This window comes from Salvelinus namaycush, chromosome 1 (assembly GCF_016432855.1).
Source record: "Salvelinus namaycush isolate Seneca chromosome 1, SaNama_1.0, whole genome shotgun sequence".
NCBI lineage: Eukaryota > Metazoa > Chordata > Actinopteri > Salmoniformes > Salmonidae > Salvelinus > Salvelinus namaycush.
In genome coordinates, this window is record NC_052307.1 from 65,242,004 (window position 1) to 65,266,242 (window position 24,239).

The 24,239-nt window shown below is 43.8% G+C and overlaps 2 protein-coding genes across 6 annotated transcripts; both read right to left on the reverse strand.

The window, feature by feature from the left end:
• Window positions 1-5,759: 5,759 nt before the first annotated feature.
• On the reverse strand, window positions 5,760-15,013 carry LOC120047588 (stress response protein NST1-like). Its single transcript, XM_038993128.1, has 3 exons — window positions 14,507-15,013; window positions 6,590-7,054; window positions 5,760-6,396 (listed from the first exon to the last, which is right to left on the reverse strand). The coding sequence occupies exons 1-3, from the start codon at window positions 14,748-14,750 to the stop codon at window positions 5,957-5,959; spliced, it is 1,149 nt and encodes a 382-aa protein (XP_038849056.1). The 5' UTR covers window positions 14,751-15,013; the 3' UTR covers window positions 5,760-5,956.
• An 802-nt stretch (window positions 15,014-15,815) lies between these two features.
• On the reverse strand, window positions 15,816-21,790 carry LOC120047555 (glucose-fructose oxidoreductase domain-containing protein 2-like). Of its 5 annotated transcripts, none has more exons than XM_038993110.1 (3): window positions 21,625-21,790; window positions 18,644-19,016; window positions 15,816-17,767 (listed from the first exon to the last, which is right to left on the reverse strand). In XM_038993110.1, exons 2-3 carry the CDS (start codon window positions 18,894-18,896, stop codon window positions 16,857-16,859), a joined length of 1,164 nt encoding a protein of 387 aa, XP_038849038.1. In that variant the 5' UTR covers window positions 18,897-19,016; window positions 21,625-21,790; the 3' UTR covers window positions 15,816-16,856. The 5 variants fall into 5 exon arrangements, with proteins under 5 accessions (XP_038849038.1, XP_038849030.1, XP_038849023.1 ...); XM_038993102.1 differs by having other exon boundaries at window positions 21,556-21,790; XM_038993095.1 differs by having other exon boundaries at window positions 21,552-21,790.
• Window positions 21,791-24,239: the final 2,449 nt, after the last annotated feature.

Below are 24,239 nucleotides of genomic sequence, written 5' to 3' on the forward strand. Positions count from 1 at the left end.
TTTCCATACACACAAGCTTATTTCTCTAAAATGTTGTGCACATTTGTTTACATCCCTGTTAGTGAGCATTTCTCCTTTTCCAAGATAATCCATCCACCCGAGGTGTGGCATATGAAGAAGCTGATTAAACAGCATGTTCATTATACAGATGCGCCTTGTTCTGGGGACAATAAAAGGCCACTAAGATGTCTCAAGTTGAGGGAGTGTGTAATTGGCATGCTGACTGCAAGAATGTCCACCAGAGCTGTTGCCAGAGAATTTAATGTTCCTTTCTCTACTGCCTCAACGTCATTTTAGAGAATTTGGCAGTACGTCCAACCGGCCTCACAACTACTTTTTCTTGCCACTGTGTGTGTGTGTGTGTGTATATATTATATATATATATATATATAATGTAAAAGTTATTATTTTTGTTGCCTCCGGTCCCCCACGGGCCTGGGCCCTAGCAAAGAACCCTTTTGAGTATACATACAGCATATCAGATATACGCAACCTCTACCTTCCAATACATATCAGCACCAAACGACTGTCAACTCCAACCAAATCCAACGATCCACGGATATCAATACAAAAATCCTCTCAATTATATACTATAACATCACCACAGAATTCATCTGTACATCTCAAACAAATCACATAATACATTTACAACTACTCACTCTTCATGAAGAATTCCTCAATAAATATTTGTGTGTAAGTAATATACAGACCTATGTATCTGAGTAGGAGATGGAGTTGTCACTGGTACAGTAAGTGCATTAGTGTACATGTAAGTATCAGTATGAGGGTGTTTATGCATCTCTCCCTAGATCTCATTGAACATCGCAGAGATTTTGAACCCTGAACTCGAGGTGAACCTGCCCCCTGACCTTCTCTCAGGGCTAAAGCATAGACACACCCCTGACATGGTTAAGTTCATCTTCTCTGTGTCTAAAACCCCACCAACAAATTGGGTGAGTTACCATGCACTCCCAAGTTGCACATCACATGGCTAAAACATCTCAATCTTTTGTCAGGAATAATGTCTGTGTGTAGACTGTAGACGGACAACTTGGTAAGATTCTCTTTGGTATTGAAGTTGAGAACATAACCATCTCTCACCTGTCAACAACATTCAACATCAACTTCAAACACAAATCTGACCTCCAGGTAACTACCGTCAAAATCAACTTACCAGTGGTAAGATTTAAACAAGCTGCTTACACTTTCATTTTCTTTTCTTCAGGAAAAAGAGAATACAGCGTGTGTCTACCACAACCAGAGTCGTAAATATGGACTGCATATCTTTCAACTAATGGGCAATTTTGTATCAAATCAATATATATGGGCTAATGCTTCGATTTGATACAGCATGATATAAAGCAGAATGACTTATTCAAGAATGGCTAGGTTGATCTGTTGTATACGAACGTCTGTTTCTTACTGTTGAAGGAGATGAATGGGTCACTGATGGCTGCCACACCCTGAGGCTCACTAACCAGACCATCTGTAGCTGTGACCACTTCTCCTTTTTTGCCCTCATGGTGAGATGATCCTACTTTTCATATTACTTTCCAGATTGTATCTTACTGTTTGCCATTTCCTTTCCATCTATTCATGGGCAACATTTGCATATTTCCAGACTCAAAAAGTCAGCTCCGGTTACCATAGTGCTATGCTGCCCCTGAGAGGAAGTCAATGCATTGAGATTGTGTTACAATATCCATACTCGCTTCTTGTTTAGTACACACGGCCAAAATAATATACAAATGGTATGCAGATAGTCTTAGGGTACTCAAATCCTTATAAATGTTATCTGCAGCATGATGTCACTGCTCCCACAGATCCCTGATGTGAAACTGAGTGAGGTCCATGCCAGGACGCTGAGCGTGCTCACCTGTGTGGGCGGAGCCATCTCTGTGTTCTTCTGCACCATCACCTTACTGACACACTGTCTTCAGCATTCGTGAGTGACACCTCTCAAGGAAACACACACTTTTTAAATACTTTAATTGAACCCACAAATCACATTACAGTCGAGAAGGATTCAAACATCTAATAGGTCATGGATACAGTATATGGACACTTATGGGTACAGAAAGCACATTCTTCTGCCCATGACAGCTGACACAGAGCAGAACCTCGCTAGCTGCTTTGCCTTTGTCCTACGCAGGTCTGCAATCTGAAGCCCACATACTGTCAGCCTATGTACATAGCAGAGGCTCCCAAATATCAGCAATACAAGTCAAAAGAGCAACTGTATACAAGAAAACATCAAACCAGCCTCCTCTGACAAGAGTGTTTGTGAATAAGCACTAATGGTGGTACTGTCTGTCTCACCTCACTAGCTATCAGGTCAATCAGGCGGTCATGTCTAGCTATGTATAAATCCTTGTATGAACGGTAACCAACCACACACACAATCTCTCTTTCAGACGGAAATCTACTGACCATGCCATGCTGGTTCATCTCCAGTTGGTGGCATCTCTGTTGTTACTCAACCTGCTGCTCTTGACCAGTGTGGGTTTGGCCTTTGTGGGCCCTGCATCTATGGCCCCTGGCCTGTGTCCTGCCGTGGCCGCCCTGCTGCACTACTCACTACTCTGCTGCTTCACCTGGATGGGCCTGGAGGCTCTGCATCTGTACAGGCTGCTGGTCCTGGTCTACAACACCTACATGAGACACTACCTGCTGAAGCTGAGCCTGCTGGGCTGGGGTAAGAACAGCACTGTCAAAACAGATACCACAGTTAAACAGTCAACATGTACAGACTAGCAGTAAACTGAAAATCAAAAGTCTCAATCTGTCTCCTCTCAGGTGTTCCTGCTTTGGTTGTATCCATAGTCGCTGCTGTCAGTACAGATTTCTATGGGCTGAATAACAGAATGTGAGTTTATTAACAAAACACACATCATATTGGTGCATTGCATACCAGCCCTTAGAAGGACTTTCTCCCTCTGATACACAGGTGCTGGATCAAAGACTCTGGTGTGCAGTACGGCTCTGTTGTGGCTTACCTGATAGTGGTCCTGCTCTTCAATAGCACCATCTTCGTCATCACAACAATGCTCAAGCTGCGCTCTATCACATCGCCGCAGGGGAAGAGGCGGAGCCGCAACATCACCTGCAGCGTTCTGGGGCTGACCTGCATCCTGGGCCTCACCTGGGGGGTGGGCTTCTTCTCCATGGGCTACACCAACTATGTCATCCTCTACATCTTTACCATCCTCAACTCACTGCAGGGTAAACTCTCATCCTTATCGGAGGGAGCCAACGACATAGAAAATAAAGTATCTTTCCATAAGAGTGAGAAAACAAGCAAGTAACATAGGGGTGAAAGATATCCCGTACATAAAATCTAAATAATGCTTATTCAGGAACATCGCAATTTTACATTTCTAACACTGCAGATAGCAATAATGTACTGCTGAGCTCCACAGACAAGTATGGCTGTTCTACACAGTATATTTCTTTCTGAACATTTAGCAATGTTGCGCTCTCCGGATACACCTCCGCTCTGCTAGTTTATGACACTGCTTCCTGTTTTCCCACAGGGTTCTTCCTGTTCGTATGGCTTTGTGTTAAGCGACTGCGGGGGGCAGAGCAGAGTTCCATGACAACTGGACAGACCTCAAGCACCCACATTCTCTCTGTTGGAAGCGAGGTCTGGCCCGCTTCTGGAAGAACGAGGCAGTCAGTGCCTCAAGAGGGAGCAATTGCTGACAATACATCTAAGTTCTGACCAAAAGCTCACTTTAGTTTGTGATGCTTTAGCTCACTGAGATGAAAGGAAATCTACAAATGGAAATGAAGTACCGTGAAGGAATTGTTTTGCTTCCGTCCCATACAGTACATCACATAGTTAAATAAATAAATGTTAAAGCAGATAATCCTTAAGAAAGAACGTGTTGTACTCCTATCATTTAATTTCTTCCGGTTAAAATGAGATTTGCTGTTTTATATGCTATGATGTATGCACCTTTCACCTAAAGCATTCTATTATTATTATTATGGGATGGAAAGGGGGGTTGGAACTGTTCTCAGAGATGAAACGAAAGTATGAATTGTAATGATTGTACACTAATTCTGTAATAAATATACATATACAGTACCAGTCAAAAGTTGACACCTACTTTATTAAACAAATCAAAATATATTTTACATTTGAGATCTTCAAAGTAGCCAACGTTTGCCTTGACAGCTTTGCACTCCTGGCATTCTCTCAACCAGCTTCTTGAGGTAGTCACCTGGAATGCATTTACATTAACAGGTGTCCCTTGTTAAAAGTTAATTTGTGTAATTTCTTTGCTTCAAAATACATTTGAGCCAATCAGTTATGTTGTGACAAGGTCAGGGTGGTATACAGAAGATAGCCCTATTTGGTAAAAGACCAAGCCCATATTATGGCAAGAACAGCTCAAATAAGCAAAGAGAAACAACAGTCCATCATTACTTTAAGACATGGTCAGTCAATCCAGAAAATGTCATGAACTTTGAAAGTTTCTTCAAGTGCAGTTTCAAAAACTATGACGAAACTGGCTCTCATGAGGACCACCACAGGAAAGGAAGACCCAGAGTAACCTCTGCTGCATAGGATAAGTTCACTAGAGTTACCAGCCTCAGACTGGTAAGATTGTTGTTGTTGCACTGCTTTGCTTTATCTTAGCCAGGTCACAGTTGTAAATGAGAACTTGTTCTCAACTGGCCTACCTGGTTAAATAAAGGTGAAATAAAAATGTTAAAAAGACATTGCAACCCAAACAAATGCTTCACAGAGTTCAAGTAAACAAGACACATCTCAACATCAACTTTGTGAATCAGGCCTTCATGGTCATATTGCTGCAAAGAAAACACTACTAAAAGGACACCAATAATAAGAAGAGAATTGCTTGGGCCAAGACATAGGCACAATGGAAATTAGACCGGTTGAAATCTGTCCTTTGGTCTGATGAGTCCAAATTTGAGATTTTTGGTTCCAACTGCCATGTCTTTGTGAGCTGCAGAGCAGGTGAACGGATTATCTCTGCATGTGTAGTTCCCACAGTGAAGCATGGAGGAAGTGGTGTGATGGTGCTTTGCTGGTGACACTGTCAGTGATTTATTTAGAATTCAAGGCACACAACCAGCATGGCTACCACAGCATTCTGCAGCGATACGCCATCCCATCTGGTTTGCGCTTAGTGGGACTATCATTTGTTTTTCAACAGGACAACGTAAAACACCTCCAGGCTGTGTTAGGGCTATTTGACCAAGAAGGAGAGTGATGGAGTGCTGCATCAGATCACCTAGCCTCCACAATCACCTGATCTCAACCCAATTGAGATGGTTTGGGATGAGTTGGACCGCAGAGTGAAAAAAAAAGCAGCCAACAAGTGCACAGCATATGTGGGAACTCCTTCAAGACTGTTGGAAAAGCATTCCAGGTGAAGCTGGTTGTGAGAATGCCAAGAGTGTGCAAAGCTGTCAAAGGCAAAGGGTGGCTACTTCGAAGAATCTCAAATATATTTTGATTTGTTTGACACTTTTTTGGTTACTACATGATTCCATGTGTTATTTCATAGTTTTGACGTCTTCACTATTATTCTACAATGTAGAAAATAGTAAAAATAAAGAAAATCCCTTGAATTAGTAGGTGTAGCCAAACTTTTGACTGGTACTGTATAATAATAAACAAACTATGTTATACTCCTAACTCAAATGTGTCACTTTGTTCTAGAGTACAATGATTTAATGGTACACGAGGCTTACTATACTCCTGAACTAAAAACTCCACAACTTAATGACATGGTACAGGTTTATTTTCATTAAAAAAAAGTTACAAAAGTATTTACATCACTAAACCCCCTCCTGAGTGCATTCACCCACCATCTCCCTCCTTTTAGAGGTGTTTGAGTTGGAGTCTGAATGCATGGTGATGGGATAGGGGGTCAACTTCTGAACATTACAGTATTGTCCTGTTGGCTTACTGAAACATCCCCTAACCAAGAACCTCTTCCCTCATAGTCACCTCCTGTTCCTGTACCACGTCCCCCTGGAACAACCCAGTGGTTCGGTCCACTGTCTGCACTGGACTCCTCTCTTGCCCAGAGTCCCTTCTTAAGCACTCCAGCTCCTCCCTCTCCCTTTGCATCCTTTCCTTCTCCATCTGCAACTCCACTCTCTCTCTCTGCAGGTCTTCCCTCTCCCTCTGCAGGGAGCGGGCCTCCTGCTCCTGGCTTCTCCTCAGGGTCTCCAGGGCCTCCTTCTCTGCAGATGCCTCTCTGGTGTTGGCCCGACGTAGTGTCTCCAGGAGCTCCCTCTGCTGCTCCAGCGCCCGTGCCTCCTGCTGCTGAGCCCTCCTCAAGGCCTCCGTCAGCTCACGCTCCCGCTCCAACACACGCACCTCCCCCTCACATGCTCCCATCACATCAAATTCATCTACAGAGTGAGAGAAAGAGAGCGGACACAGGAAAGACAGCATGAAATCAAGAGCTCAGGTTCTCTAACTTACGTGTGTTCATTTATGAAAATACGTATGAGCATCAGTTCTTCGAATACAGAATAATACAGTATTTTGGGATCAATTTGAGCAACACCGATACGCACACATATATACAGTCATCAGACCTACCTGGAAATTTCCCTGGGCTTTGTTTCAGTGCAACCCCTCCAATTCTCCTTGACAGGTTGGTGTGTTTTGGGCCTGGGTCGCCGTCTCTACGCAATGTTTTCTGGACGACGTTGGTCTTCTGTTTCTTGATGTGGCCCTCCAGGCGAGCAAATGCCTCTGGATGTCTCTTGGAGAGGTGGCGCAGCAGGTTGCTGGTGCTGCTCTGGTGCTGGATCTTCTCATTGCAGATCAGACAAAGCGCGCGGTTCTGCTCCTCCAACCGCTCGTAGTGCGTCCACACGGAGCTCCACTTCCGGCCAGATGGTGTGGCCCCTGCACTGACCTGGCGCACAATCACAGCCCCGGTGTCTCTGACCACAGCGTGATCCTCTGCTGCCTTCAGGATGCCGTTGATGGCGCTTGCGATGTCTGCGTCACTCACCGAGGCTGCCTGCTCTGGGGGCTGCTCCTCTAGTGCTACCTCCACTGAGACAAATGTACCAGCAAAAAAAATATTTATAAAAAAAAAAGTTACTCCACTGAGGACTGTCTGACTTAACCATTCACCTAAAATGTGTTGCTAGCCAACTTATCTTACAGCTACACGGCCAAAAGTATGTGGATTCATGGTCTTCAAATTAGTGGATTCAGCTATTTGCTGACAGGTATATAAAATTGAGCACACAGCCATGCAATCTCCATAGACAAACATGGGCAGTAGAATGGCCTTACTGAAGAGCTCATTGACTTTCAACGGGGCACCGTCATAAGATGCCACCTTTCCAACAAGTCACCTCATCAAATTTCTGCCCTGCTAGAGCTATAAGTGCTGTGATTGTGAAGTGGAAACATTTAGGTGAAACAACAGCTCAGCCACGAAATGATAGGCCTCACAAGCTCACAGAACGGGACCGCCGAGTGCTGAAGCACGTAGCTCATAAAAATCATCTGTCCTAGGTTGCAACACTCACTACCGAGTTCCAAACTGCCTCTGGAAGCAACGTCAGCACAAGAACTGTTCGTCTGGAGCTTTATGAAATGGGTTTCCATGGCCAAAGATCACCATGTGCAATGCCAAGCATCGGCTGGAGTGGTGTAAGCTCACCGTCATCGAAACTCTAGACCAGTGGAAACACTTTCTCTGGAGTGATGAACCATACTTAACCATCTGGCAGTCCAACGGACTAATATTGGTTTGGCGGATGCCAGGAGAACGCTACCTGCCACAATGCATAGTGCCAACTGTACAATTTGGTGGAGAAGGAATAATGGTCTGGGGCTGTTTTTTTAATGGGTCAGGCTAGGCCCCTTAGTTCCACTGAAGGGAAATCTTAACGCAACAGCATACAATGACATTCTAGACGATTCTGTGCTTCCAACTTTGTGGCAACAGTTTGGGGAAGGCCCTTTCCTGTTTCAGCATGACAATGCCCCCATGCACAAAACGAGGTCCATACAGAAATGGTTTGTTGAGATCAGTGTGGAAGAACTTGACTGGCCTGCACAGAGCCTTGACCTCAATCCCATTGAATTAAAACGCCAACTGCGAGCAAAGCCTAGTCGTCCAACATTAGTGCCCGACCTCACTAATGCTTGTGGCTGAATGGAAGCAAGTCCCCGCAGCAATGTTCCAACATCTAGTGGAAAGCCTTCCCAGAAGAGTGGAGGCTGTTGTGGCAGCAAAGGGGGGGGACCAACTACATATTAATGCCCATGATTTCGGAAGATATGTTCGACAAGTAGGTGTCCATATACTTTTGGTCATGTAGTGTATTTTACATATGGTGCCTTGAGAAAGTTCACACCCATTGACTTTTTCAAAATGTTGTTGAGTTAGTAAATGTAGATTTTTTTGGTCACTGGCCTACACACAATACCCCATAATATCAAAGTGGAATTACGTTTTTACAAATAAAAAATAATAGCTGAAATGTATTGAGTCAATAAGTATTCAACCCCTCTTATTGCAAGCCTAAATAAGTTGATGAATGAAAATGTGCTTAACAAGTCACATAATAAAGTTGAAATAATATAGTGTTTAACATTATTTTTGAATGACTACCTCACACATACAGACTACTGTGAAGTCCATCAGTCGAGCAGTGAATTTCAAACAGATTCAACCACAAAAGAGGTTGTCCAATGACTCATAAAGAAGGGCACCTATTGGTAGATGGGTAAACAATGTAAAAGCAGACATTGAACAGCCCTTTGAGCATGATGAAGTTATTAATTTCACTTTGGATGGTGTACCAATACACCCAGTCACTACAAAGATACAGGCGTCCTTCCTAACAAATTTTCCGGGGAGGAAGGTAACTATTCTGGGATTTCACCATGAGGCCAAAGGTGACCTTAAAACACTTACAACGATTAATGGCTGTGATAGGAGGAAACTGAGGATGGATCAACAACATTGTAGTTACTCCACAATACTAACCTAATTGACAAAGGGGAAAAGGAAGCCTGTACAGTATAAAACTATTCCAAAACATGCATCCTGTTTGCAACAAGGCAGTAAAGTAATACTGCAAAAAATGTGGCATAGCTTTTAACTTTTTGTCCTTAATACAAAGTGGTATGTTTGGGGCAAATCCAATACATTACTGAGTACCACTCAATATTTTCAAGCATAGTGGTGTCTGCATCATGTTTTGGGTATGCTTGTAATTGTTAAGGACTGGGGAGTAAAAAACTAATAAATAAAAAACAGAATGGCGCTAAGTATAGGCAAAATGCTAGAGGAAATCCTGGTTCAGTCTGCTTTCAACAAGACACAGAGATGAATTCACATTTCAACAGGACAATAACCTAAAACCCAAGGCCAAATCTACACTGGAGTTGCTTACCAAGAAGCCAGTGAATGTTCCAGAGTGGCTGAGTTACAGTTGACTTAAATCTACCTGAAACTGTATGGCAAGACCTGGTTGTCTAGCAATGATCAACAACCAATTTGACAGAGCTTGAAAAAATGTGAAAATAATAAAATGGGCAAATATAGCACAACTGAGGTGTGGAAAGCTCTTAAAAGATTTACCCAGAAAGACTCACAGCTGTAATTTCTGTCAAAGGTGCTTCTGCAAAGTCGTGAATTAGGGGTGTGAATACTTATGTAAATGATTTGGCATTATTATTTAGGTCTGAGTCTCAAGTAGAATGGGTCAGTCAAGTCCAAGTCGTGCATTCTATGAGCAAGTCGATCACATTTTTAAAAATATATATATACACCCTACATGCAATGACTTGTTCAACTACACACTTAGATGGGAAAAAAACTGTTCTTCAGGTGTCCCCATAAGAGAACCCATTTGGGTTCCACGTAGAACCTAACTGTTGAAACAGTTTTACATGGAGGTTCTACCTGGAACCAAAAATGGTTATTCAGGGTACTCCTATGGGGACAGCAGAATAACCCTTTAAGGTATGAGATAGCATCTTTTTTTCTAGAGTGTACAAATATTTATTGAGGCACCAGACAGCCCTTTCTGTTGTTTTGTCTACAACACATTTTGATGACGTAATAATTAATGTAAAAAAAATCCATAAGTAAATTATCAATTTCAAGCAATTTTGACATTCCAAAAGACCAGTAGGCCTATGGTAGTAATTGTTGCTTGACGCCCATTGCTAGTTAACAGGTAACATTCTTGATCATCAAACAATTTTTGGTGCTGCATATATACACTGCTCAAAAAAATAAAGGGAACACTTAAACAACACAATGTAACTCCAAGTCAATCATACTTCTGTGAAATCAAACTGTCCACTTAGGAAGCAACACTGATTGACAATAAATTTCACATGCTGTTGTGCAAATGGAATAGACAAAAGGTGGAAATTATAGGCAATTAGCAAGACACCCCCAAAAAAGGAGTGATTCTGCAGGTGGTGATCACAGACCACTTCTCAGTTCCTGCTTCCTGGCTGATGTTTTGGTCACTTTTGAATGCTGGCGGTGCTCTCACTCTAGTGGTAGCATGAGATGGAGTCTACAACCCACACAAGTGGCTCAGGTAGTGCAGTTCATCCAGGATGGAACATCAATGCGAGCTGTGGCAAAAAGGTTTGGTGTGTCTGTCAGCGTAGTGTCCAGAGCATGGAGGCGCTACCAGGAGACAGGCCAGTACATCAGGAGACGTGGAGGAGGCCGTAGGAGGGCAACAACCCAGCAGCAGGACCGCTACCTCCGCCTTTGTGCAAGGAGGTGCACTGCCAGAGCCCTGCAAAATGACCTCCAGCAGGCCACAAATGTGCATGTGTCAGCATATGGTCTCACAAGGGGTCTGAGGATCTCATCTCGGTACCTAATGGCAGTCAGGCTACCTCTGGCGAGCACATGGAGGGCTGTGCGGCCCCACAAAGAAATGCCACCCCACACCATGACTGACCCACCGCCAAACCGGTCATGTTGGAGGATGTTGCAGGCAGCAGAACGTTCTCCACGGCGTCTCCAGACTCTGTCACGTCTGTCACATGTGCTCATGTGCTCAGTGTGAACCTGCTTTCATCTGTGAAGAGCACAGGGCGCCAGTGGCGAATTTGCCAATCTTGGTGTTCTCTGGCAAATGCCAAACGTCCTGCACGGTGTTGGGCTGTAAGCACAACCCCCACCTGTGGACGTCGGGCCCTCATACCACCCTCATGGAGTCTGTTTCTGACCGTTTGAGCAGACACATGCACATTTGTGGCCTGCTGGAGGTCATTTTGCAGGGCGCTGGCAGTGCACCTCCTTGCACAAAGGCGGAGGTAGCGGTCCTGCTGCTGGGTTGTTGCCCTCCTACGGCCTCCTCCACGTCTCCTGATGTACTGGCCTGTCTCCTGGTAGCGCCTCCATGCTCTGGACACTACGCTGACAGACACAGCAAACCTTTTTGCCACAGCTCGCATTGATGTGCCATCCTGGATGAACTGCACTACCTGAGCCACTTGTGTGGGTTGTAGACTCCGTCTCATGCTACCACTAGAGTGAGAGCACCGCCAGCATTCAAAAGTGACCAAAACATCAGCCAGGAAGCATAGGAACTGAGAAGTGGTCTGTGATCACCACCTGCAGAATCACTCCTTTTTTGGGGGTGTCTTGCTAATTGCCTATAATTTCCACCTTTTGTCTATTCCATTTGCACAACAGCATGTGAAATTTATTGTCAATCAGTGTTGCTTCCTAAGTGGACAGTTTGATTTCACAGAAGTGTGATTGACTTGGAGTTACATTGTGTTGTTTAAGTGTTCCCTTTATTTTTTTGAGCAGTGTATTTATGGCACTCCCCTCCCTACAATTTTAAGTTTGCGCTGCACCTGATCCTTTACTTGTAGACCTACAGCAAATCAGCACTCTTCGCTAGCTAAGTGGTTCTCAAAAGGTTTGATCCGCGACCCCCAAAATGGAGTGGTTCAACGCTTGCGAAAAATAAACAAGCGCTTTCTGGACACTAATCTGGATATTTATGTGCGCCCGCCATTGCGCGACAACGATGACTGGTCATTGATCAACACTCAAGACTTGGTTCTGAAGCACTGATTAGACGTTTTTGAAACAAGAACTTGGGGTAATGCCGTAGGCCAGATTGCTTAAGCAAAGATAATATAAAATACAAATGGTAGGTTATATGTAGCCTAATAAAATATGTATGAAACACCCCCCCCATTCTGTTTCACACTCTTGACCACCCAAAACGTTCACCGCGCCAGCGCTCACAGACCTGTGTTGATTGGCTAGTGAAACGCAAACTGTCAATCTGCTTTTATGCAAGTGCGATATTGTCTCCGCCTGTTGGAGAGACATCGGGCCGGAGGGGGGTATGTGTGTTGAGACTGAGCGCTACTGCAGCGAAGCCTGAGTTCGAGGAGACAGAGCAGCAATCGTGCACTTCGTGACAACTTTTTACCAGTTGTAAGTAGCCTATTTAGATTGTCATTATGGAGACACCCATTTCCAACCCTTATTCCATAAAACATTAACGCGCTAGAACTGATGCGCATCAATAAATAATGGTAACAAAGCACAGGAAAACAACTTTAGGCGCTATAAGAGCGTATTAGATGAACTGCATTCTAATGTCGACTTTGCTTATGGAAAACCATATCAAGCGAAGGGTTTTACGCATGCTCAGTTCTTGGGTCTCGAGCACTGCGCGAGTGGACATTCGAAATGGAAATTATGGAACTCCCTCGCGTGCTATGGGGGAAAGTTCACAATGATTTAATAAATAGCTTATTGCTCCGTTTGTTGTTGTAGCCTTGTGTTATGCAATTCTTAATGGCCATGTTAATTTAAAAAGGAAGTTATCAGTTGTGATCATGGTCACAGCTCTATTGCGAATGTATCATTCTCCACATTTCATTGTGGACTTTTCCCTGAAATTAGATTTTGGCCTTTCAGGGGCTATAGGCTACCTGCAACTAGCTCAGCAAACCATGGAAAAGTTGAATTGCAATCATAAACGCAGATTTTTCAGTAGCCTATGCCGATTTAAATACGTCAATCTCGCAAATAGGCCATTTATAACGGTTTGTAGCCTTAACATATGGCACATAATGAAGGCACAATTGCTAGAAAATAGACTAACATTCGTTTTTTGAAGTTCATCCAAGTGTTTCTTGCACAGAGATTCAGATCCTCTGTCCAACTTTCATCACTCAAATTCTCCTGTCAGATTTATCTATAGTTATGCACATGCATACCTATAGTGTTTGAGCCCTGAATGCTGATTGGTTGAAAGCCATGGTATATCAGACTGTACCATGGGAATGACCCCAATTATTTTGTTTGTTTACATAGCAATCAGGCTCCTCAAGGGTTTGTGGTATATGGCCAATATACCACGGCTAAGGGCTATGGCCAAAGAACAGCACTTAGCCGTGGTATACTGGCCATATACCACACCTCCTAGGGCCTTGTTTAATCATAGCAGTCAAAACAATTTAAAACGACATCCATTGATGGAAAATAATCTGGAGGCGATTTATGTATGTTCTCTTGCAACATTCTTATACTTGGAAGAATTATTATTTTAATGGAAAACTGAATTTTGGTTCTTAACTCACTTCGTAAAAAAATACGTAGATATTCCTAAATTCGCTCGAAGTTATGGAAAAAGGCTTTCATAGATACATGTGGCAACTCTGAGGCTGCAAAACAAAATTTTAGGGCTAGTTATCAGACCTTGCGGGCGGGTTTTCAGAGGTCATTGGGTTAGACATTTTTACTAGACCTGGCAACACTGCTTGGCTTGTTTAATTACCCTAAAGTTGTAGACATCCTGCCCCAAAAGAAAGAATGTTATCACAAGTCAGTTCGTAAATCAGCATGTTTCTCCACGATCATTACATTGTAACGTTGGGTCAGCTGATTCGGGACACAGACAGCATAGCTACTAACGTTACAAGCTAGCTAGCTTTTGGTAGAAGCAGTCAGCATTGTGTGTGCATCATAATATAGTTAACGTTAGTTGGTAAGTAGCATTCCATTCATTTTATATGAAGTGTGACTGGCTCAGCTATCATACTAGGTCTTCCCATAGACGCCCAGTCATTGAGTTGACGACAAGTGGCAACAATTACCCACCGCTGCTAAATTAAATAGGGTAAATACTGCCTTTAGGCTATGATCAAAAACATCTAAGCATCTGGGGTCAAAAATACACACATTAGGCAGTCAACCAAACTTTGTACCTAGTATTTTCACTGTGACCCGAGACTCATACTTGGATACGGGGGACGTTAACATAGCTAGCCCGGCCTAGTATGGGTACAAATGTGTGCTAGCTAGTTGAGTTAGCATCTGGGCTAACACAATGGAAACATTTTCGACGGAATAACTAAACACCGTCTGTGCATCAAGCGTGGGTTGACGAATGAAAGTTTGATACACTTTACATTCGCATTACCTGATATTCGAGTATGATAACGTCTCCACATAATATCAAATCATAACGTTACCATCACAGTAGTCTTCACTGTTAATCATCATTGGTTGACTGTTGTCGTCCGCCACCACAGACCGCATATCTTTTGATGCTGCCGCGCTACTATACTCGTTCAGGTGTTTGCTACGCAAATGCCTTAGCATGTTCGTGGTGTGGCCGCAATGAAGGACGGTCTCCAAACACAGCAGACAAGTCACTTTCTTCTCATCTACGGCTCTGAAAAAAGACCAAACGACACTTCGCTTTCTAGGCGCCATCTTCCCATAAACGTGTCGTCACTAGTTACCACAGCCTCAATGTCATAAAGCTAGCCTATAAAAAATAAAGCTAGCCTATTTCTAGAATATATATTATTAAAATGCGGTTTTAAACCTAACCTTAAGTAAACTGCTAACCTTATGCCTAACCTTAAATGAAGACCACATTTTAATTTTCATAAATCTGTACGATATAGCCCCTTTGACTTTGTGGTTGTGGTAACTAGTAGACGTCTCGTCAGCAACACTATAAAGGTACTTCCGGGTCACGGAATTTCTGAAACGTTCTAAATAAAGTCACTGGGAGTCGACTGTTAGACCCGATTATGTATTTGTGCACATGCGCTTAGCTAGCCAACGTCGCCTACGTGTGATCAGGGATTTCTATTGGAAAAGCAGTTTTAGTTTTATCTTCATACTTTGTCTTTGGTGTCACATGCTGAAAATTGGCAGCAATCGCGTCATAGCACTGCTTATGCAACAAAATGCACAACCGAAATTGCTGACATGTCACATTTTCGGGACATCTGACAGGGGTCTGGCGAACAGAACAACCGTCATCGGTGAGTCCTTGACCCGCTCAAACTACACGAGTCCCGGATGTTCTGATCCTTGCCCAAGTTCATATGATCCTAGGCCAAATTCAGAGGAATTTACCCCATCATGAAAATGTCTGGAACGGCAGAACATGACAAAATCGTGTAGCGTATGCATGGTACCTAAGTGGTTGCGAGTTGCTTGAATGCTGGAAAATGACACTAACAGGCGTTTTGCTTCCACCTATCGTATTTGCAGTCTTCATCGAAAGCCTGCAGCAGAGTATTGAAACCCCCATCTCGTCTAAATTAGCAACATTGTGATGCAGTGCTCTTTTGGTCGGTCTAATTGTACATCCAACATTTGAATGAGACCCCAATTCCTAGGGGAAGATTGGCGCCATCATTCAATTAACATTGTGTTATATGGATTACTTTACACTACTGGAAGACATTTACATTTTATCAGTAATTTTTGATAATCCTCACTTCTGAGTAAATTAAACACGCACGGAGGCAGCAATAAGACTGAGATATTTATTAACTTGGGAAGTAACACGAGTGCACAGTATGTTTTCACAGCCTCTGTCCCCCCCACTGAAAACAAAATCACAGGTATTGTGTGTAACAGTGATAACACCAAGTAAAACTGAAATGATAACTTAAAACACAAAATATAAATATCCATTAACAAACTTCTTATAGCTTAGACTAATTTCCACTTCCTGAACACATACTACTTAAATAAAAAACATAGCCTTTTCTTAGTAAAACGCAAAAGTAAAAATGAAATAAATACAGTAGTCTTTCCACCATATAGTCAGACACATTCTATTCACAGGCTTGTACACAGCACAGAGGTTGTAGTAGCATTTTAGCAGTGCAGGAGATGCTGATATGGAACATGGGATCAACAATCAATATAATAAAATATACAAAAACATATATCAAATAATAACTGAAAGTCAAGGGCGGTTGCATATGAGTAACTCTGCTGTGATGGCAGTCTGATACGCATCTTCTTGTAAACTCTACGAGAACTAGTAAAGTTAGATTTGTTATGAAATTCTTGAGTTAGTAAATTACTCTTTAAAAGTAACAGTTTGTGTATAATACACATGTATAAGAGATAATCCTACATTTCATCTGTGACATATGTAAACAACTCCAAACATTTCTTACATCAGCAGAAGTAGTGAGGCACAGTGAGAAACTGTAGTCTGAATACTTAACACTTCCTCCTTCAAGGTGTTCACTGATTTGACAGGAATGTGTGTGGGTAAGGGGAACTAGGGTCGGATTGGCTGGAAAATTTTAAAAACGCACACAGGCATGCACACACAAACTCTGCTGAGAAGAAGAGTTCACATCAAGTAGAAGGTGTGCCCACCAGTCTGCCTGGCTGTGGGTTCTTGCAGGACAGGATGCTGTGGCTTTGAGTGTGGCCCTGATGCACGGAAGAGGACGCCAGACACAGGGTAGTGGTTGATAGGGGACAGTCTCCTCAGGACAGGCCATAGAGGCTGTCTGAAGGTCATTTATATTAGTGTGTGTATATATAAACGAGTATTCAGTTCTTGTTTCTCTGCAGCGCCTCACAGAGGTTTTGGTTGGGATCTGGTTCCTGTGTCATGACCTCCACACTTTCCCACTCTCCGCTGCGGCTTGACCGTTTCACTGCCTCCACCACCGTCTGCACGTACAGCCCATCCTCAAACGTCGACGCCATGGCAACTGGCCCCCGCACCCACGACCGACGCTCTTCCTGTGCCTGGAAAGCATCTTTTAGAGCCTTAACCATGGAGCCTAGCCCCCGCAGGTGTGGCAGGGGGACATCCTTGACCTCTTGTCCTGTCCCTTCACTGTCCCCTAGCAGCAGCTCCTCCCCGTTCCCTCCATTTCGCTGCCCATACAGCTCTGTCCCCCTGGCAATCAGCCTCCCTGCTGACCCAACAACCATCACCTCGTGGACAAAGGCCCCCGGCATGTTGAAGTTCAGAGTCACAGTGCAGCACACTCCTGACCCAGTCCCAGTCCCTCGTCCAGAACCTCCCATCAGCATCTGGAAGAAACAGAAGTCATCACTGGTGACGCGGCGGATCCCGCGAATCGCTCCATTCTGCCGCACAAACGTCCGGAGAAGGCCATGCACCCGTATCGCCCGTGCTCCCGTCAGGTGACTCAGCAGGTCCACGAGGGTAGAGCCAACTGTGTGGAGCCCGCCACCCCCCATCAGCTCCTCGCAGGTCCAGCCGTATGATTGATCGAGCAGACTGGGGCCATAGACACGGGCGTCACACACCTGCAGCTCACCCACGTATCCCTCTGCCAGCAGCTGCCGCATTGCTACGAATGCTGGGAGGAAGCGCAGAGCATTACCCACAATGCTCAGCAACTGGGGGTAGTACCGCGCCGCAGTCACCATCTTGAACGCGTCCACAGCGGTAGCAGCCTTCTCACATACCACATTCTTACCTATCCCTGAGAGAGAAAGAGAGAGATGTTCCTGAAAGTACCTCTATGCTTCAACAACCACCATGTGTGTATGTAGGTTGTGGCACTATTTATTAACTGTGTGTGTGTCTATATGCAAATATAACCTCATCCCTGACCTTAAAGCCCCACCCAACTAAGGGGTTCCAACAATCGACCGACACAGAAGGAGGAAGAACATACTGTCCAGACCCCTCTGCCGCGCACACACATACACACAAAGAGCACGTCCCTCCCCCAGAGCAGGGAGGGACCTGCCGGTTGGTGGAGACACTCTCAGGAAGCAGGAACTAAAGCAGGAAGCTAAGGTCAACACTCAGGAATTCACCCAGATAAGACAGTCAATTCACCTCCTCTGACATAACCTACTAGTGCCTCAAAACTCACGATTCAGTTAAAGCTTATTGGCAACTATTGTAAATCAATCAGAATACAGTGAAAGAGCCTCGGCCATGGAGAGGGAGAGAGATGGGGGGGGGAAGAGGTATGCGAGGTATGAGTCCAGACAGATTAGGAGAGGAATGCAGCCAGTATCAGTGTTCAGAGACTGTACTGTTTATGTAAGTTTGCGGAAGCATTGCTTCCCTACGGCCTCGTCAATTACTTGTGTGCTATGAAAGCACAATAAGAGTATTTTGTGTTTGCTGAGTGTTGTGTAGGCATTGTGCCAACGTTTGTGGTGTAAACACTGGGATTGTTACTGTGATTACCCACACTCTCCCACGGGGCAGGAGCAGGAAAGAGCCCCAGTCTGCCACACTCCTGGGTGGGGCTGGACACCATAGAACCCAACTGTGTGTGTGTGTGTGTGTGTGTGTGTGTGTGTGTGTACAAGCGTGCGTGCGTGCATTTGTGTTGTCTTACCCAGAGCTTTGACGGCAATCTGCCGTGTGAGTGGGGGTGAGATGTAGATGCAGACCAGGTCAACATCAGGGTGCAATAAGACATCGTCTGATTGGCTGGTGTGAAACGGAATGCCCAGCTCCTGCGCCAGGGATCGTGCCTCCTCCTCGCTCCTCCCCCAGAGCGCACGTACCTCAAACCCTTCCCCCCGTAGCAATGGAACTAGCATCCGTGCCGTACTCCCTGTGCCAAACACACCAACACCAGGCAACATTGCTGCCACTCCTCTTCACTGTATGTTTGGTCTGCACCACACAGACACGCAAGCATCCCAACGTTGTCCTACTACCACCACTCTTCTCTCACAATGGTAGTGTCTGCTGTATGCTATTGCCTGGCAACACAGAAAATGTTTTAGAATTATTATTATGTACAATGGAGACTAAACGTTGTTTTACTTTTACATGTATTGCACGATCTTGAATGTCTACGACTACCTGCTCCTCTGTCCAACTATCTACAGATTGGTTAAATCACATCTGGTCTTACAAAGATTTTTGGTATCCATTACTGCGAGTTACAGGTTTGCCTATAAAAAATGTTCCCAGAGGTTTTTCAACTAACCTGGTATTGATTGAGATAGATGGGTCCACCCCAAAGTGTTGCATGTCACAATGACACTCATGTCTCGATCAGTGAGAGAAGATTTGAAATAGACAAGATGGCGCCGTACACATTGTTGAAGAAAAACATTTATTCATTTTAACAATGGAGAATTTTCGAAATTCAAAACGCACCACCTGCAACTGGACATTTTAGAAGATACATGTTTGGCCGAATCGAGAATAAGGATAGTGTCGTCAATGCCAGGTTAGTTGAAACTTATTCTCTAAAACTATTTGATATTCATACCTATGGTTCTATGGCTGATAACCAAGTAGTTTACACTACAGAACAGCAAAGACTGCTACTTATGCATGTGTGACATAAGCAGAACCATAGCTCTCAAACTCCCTACAGTTCTCAGCCGTCAGCTTTCCCCGTCTGCCTTGTGTGAACTTCAACCCCGATGCTGTGTTTAAACGTTTGGAAACGTCAAATCATCGCTTGTGATATGGCCCTTCTCTCATCAGCGAGAAACAATCCTTCAGATAAAGAAGATACACTTACTGTAGCAGTTTTGTACAGTTCCATACAGCTATGGGTGCTTCCATTCTACCAAACTACATGTCAAGTTGTTTACACACAAGTGTTCGGAGCATGTGAGATTGCTAATTAGCATAGGTGGTCGCCTTTGTCTTCAGTCTGTTTTCCGTAAACAAGTGCTGTAACATTGAGATATGGCAGTGTGGGAGCACTAACCCTATCAAGGTGTGTATAAATGTAACCTTTTGTTTTCTGAAAAGTATTTCTCGCCGATATGAAAAATGAGGTCCATATGCTTCCAAAACCTTACCGAATGCGATGCATGTTAATGTTCAGACCGAGTGCGGGGATCTTATCAAAACTCCCCCCTACAGAAGACGCCTTCGTACAATGTGTAATGGAACTAAGAGTCATGATCTAGGGCTAGGCAGAACCACATCTAGACTGAACAAAAATATAAATGCAACCTGTAAGTGTTGGTCCCATGTTTCATGAGCTGAAATAAAAAAACATCCCAGAAATCTTTCATCCACACAAAAAGCTTATTTCTCTCAAATTTTGGGAAAAGCTTATTTCTCTCAAATTTTGGGCACAAATTTGTTTAAATCCCTGTTAGTGAGGATTTCTCCTTTTCCAAGATAATCCATCCACCTGACAGGTGTGGCATATCAAGAAGCTGATTAGACATGATTATTACACAGGTGCACCGTGTGCTGGGGACAATAAAAGGCCACTAAAATGTGCAGTTGTCATAACAATGCCACAAGTTGAGGGAGCGTGCAATTGGCATGCTGACTGCAGGAATGTCCACCAGAACTGTTGCCAGAGAATTGAAAGCTCATTTCTCTACCATAAGCTGACTCAAATGTCATTTTAGAGAATTTGGCAGTATGTCCAACCAGCCTCACAACCGCAGAGGTGTTGTGTGGGCAAGCGGTTTGCTGATGTCAACGTTGTAAACACAGTGCCCCATGGTGGGGTTATGGTATGGGCAAGAATAGGCTACGGACAACAAACACAATAGCATTTTATCGATAGCAATTTGAATGCACAGAGATACTGTGACAGGATCCTTAGGCCTATTGTCCTGCTATTCATCTGCCGACATCATCTCATGTTTTAGCATGATAATGGCAAGGATCTATGCACAATTCCTGGAAGCTGAAAATGTCCCAATTCTTCCATGGCCTAAATACTCACCAGACATGTCAGTCATTGAGCACATTTGGGATTCTCTGGATCGATGTGTATGACAGCGTGTTCCAGTTCCCGACAATATCAGCAACTTCGCACAGCAATTGAAGAGTGGGACAACATTCCACAATCCCCAGCCTCATCAACTCTATGTGAAGGTGATGTATCTTGCTGCATGAGGGAAATGGTGGTCACACCAAATACTGACTGGTTTTCTGATTCACGCTCCTACCTTTTTCTTTAAGTTCTGTGACCAACGGATGCATATCTGTATCCCCAGTCAAGTGAAATTAATAGGTTAAGTCCTAAATTATTTCAATAGATTTTCCTTATATGAACTGTAACTCGGTAAAATCGTTAATTGTTGCGTTTATTTTTGTTGAGTATAGATAGGTTAGCTTACTAGCTAACATTACCTAACCAGTGGCTGGGGAGGCAGAAGCCCAGGGGTCCTGGATAAGGATTTTGAAAATCGATGATCTTTATAACCACTCTTGTGACTAGGATATATTTTGGTGGTCAGCTAGAGTACCTTCGTCTAGCTCGATGACTTTTGCTCCGCGGATTGTTAGGAGGCTATGCCGTGTACCTACTGACGTGATGACGTCCCCCGCCTCGGTCAGACTCCCGGTGGTCGTTTAATCTGTGGCAGCGAGACTCACCATTCACATTCAGGTCAAAAGTTCATGGTATCAGAGCAAGACTCAATTTATTCACACTTCTGTATTCTGTCCACAGTTGACTTTTCGAGGTTCACTTTGGGCATCCGCGTTCGCCCAGCATCCGTCTTTCTTCACGAAGTTGTCCTGATGCGTCTGCGCAGTGTTGTCCGAGAGACACAATTCCAGTCACGCCCATCTGAGCAACGCCCGGACTGGTTTCGAGGAGGGGGGGAAGCGCCCAAGCCATCAAGACCCACGCCATTGGCCGTTCGATAGCCAATGGGCTCTCAGCAACGCTTTCACCTCCGCGTTCGAGGAGAAGCAGTCTGCCTGCAGCAGTGCGGCGTCCAACCAGCTAGTTCGAATGACTGACAGCGAGTTAAATGCTACGTTACATGTAAATGAAGCAAGCTAGCTAACGAAATAGATATGGTCTTACGAATATAATTGCTTGTTTTCAGATACAAAAATAGTTTAAGTTGCATCATTGACATTGTCAAAGACATACACACATTGGTATGCCACGTTGCACTTCATGAAATCAAGAAAAAAAACTGGCGACTTTGACAGACTGAGCAGTAATTTACACTGGAAGAAAGTGAAAGACAACTCAGTAAAGTAGCTAGTTACTATAATTTATCTGTCGATGTGTTACCCTGAAATTACAACATGTCTGTACACTTTTATTCCAATAACGTGTGCATGTCGTTACATATAAAACAGCACGCACCAGTATCATGAAAGGTAATAGGTAATCGACCTAATGGTAAATGTTAATTCAGAAATATTGTAATGCATGGCATGCAAACAAAAGTATTAGTTATTATATTAATACCATTTTTACAGTTATGTTTCCATCAATGATGGATAGGCCGTCATTGTAAATACGAATTTGTTCTTAAGTGACTTGCCTAGTTAAAAAAAGGTTAAATTAAAAAATATATATATATATTTTTTTTTAAATTCCAATACCTGTTTTAACGTCAATCAGCAGTAGAAACAATAATATAGCGTCCTACCCGCCCCTGGTAGGGTGATAATCTGAGGGATGGGCCTGGAGAAATATAACTGATCTCAGATTCATAGATGGCGCTATGGATGCAAGGACTGACAATCCATGATATCAAAATTATAGTTTTAACCATGTTTTGAGGTTATATAGTGTTTGTTTACATTTACTTTGTTTACAAACGTTGGAGTAAAACAAGCTTGTACTTTGGGTTCTGATGGGGTGTGACAGTTGAACTAAGCTCATGAGTAAAAAAAAAAAAAATGTATTTCACCTTTATTTAACCAGGTAGGCTAGTTGAGAACAAGTTCTCATTTGCAACTGCAACCTGGCCAAGATAAAGCATAGCAATTCGACACATACAACAACACAGAGTTACACATGGAATAAACAAAACATACAGTCAATAATACAGTAGAAAAATAAGTCTATATACAATGTGAGCAAATGAGGTGAGATAAGGGAGGTAAAGGCAAAAAAAAGGCCATGGTGGCGAGGTAAATACAATATAGCAAGTAAAACACTGGAATGATAGATTTGCAGTGGAAGAATGTGCAAAGTAGAAATATAAATAATGGGGTGCAAAGGAGCAAAATAAATAAATACTGTAGGGGAAGAGGTAGTTGTTTGGGCTAAATTATAGATAGGCTATGTACAGGTGCAGTAATCTGTGAGCTGCTCTAACAGCTGGTGCTTAAAGCTAGTGAGGGAGATAAGTGTTTCTAGCTTCAGAGATATTTGCAGTCATTGGCAGCAGAGAACTTGAAGGAAAGATGACCAAAGAAGGAATTGGCTTTGGGGGTGACCAGTGAGATATTCAACTCTCTAGAGACAGCAGGAGCGGTAGAGATACTCTTAATGATCAGCTATGAAAAGCCAACTGACATTTACTCCTGAGGTGCTGACTTGCTGCACCCTCGACAACTACTGTGATTATTATTATTTGACCATGCTGGTCATTTATGAACATTTGAACATCTTGGCCATGTTCTGTTATAATCTCCACCCGGCACAGCCAGAAGAGGACTGGCCACCCCTCATAGCCTGGTTCCTCTCTAGGTTTCTTTCTAGGTTTTATCCTTTCTAGGGAGTTTTTCCTAGCCACCGTGCTTCTACACCTGCATTGCTTGCTGTTTGGGGTTTTAGGCTGGGTTTCTGTACAGCACTTTGAGATATCAGCTGATGTAAGAAGGGCTGTATAAATACATTTGATTTGATTTGATATACCTGCTGGAGTGCGTGCTATGAGTGGGTGCTGCTATGGTGACCAGTGAGCTGAGATAAGGCGGGGCTTTACCTAGCAGAGACTTGTAGATCACCAAAGCCCCATATACTACCCACCACTGTGACCTGTATGCTCTCGTTGGCTGGCCCTCACTACATGTCCATCGCCAAACCCACTGGCTCCAGGTCATCTATAAGTCTTTGCTAGGTAAAGCCCCGCCTTATCTCAGTTCACTGGTCACCATAGCAACACCCACCTGTAGCACACGCTCCTGGTCACGCTCCTGGTCATCCCCAAAGCCAACACTTCCTTTGGCCGCCTTTCCTTCCAGTTCTCTGCTGCCAATGACTGGAACGAATTGCAAAAATCACTGAAGCTGGG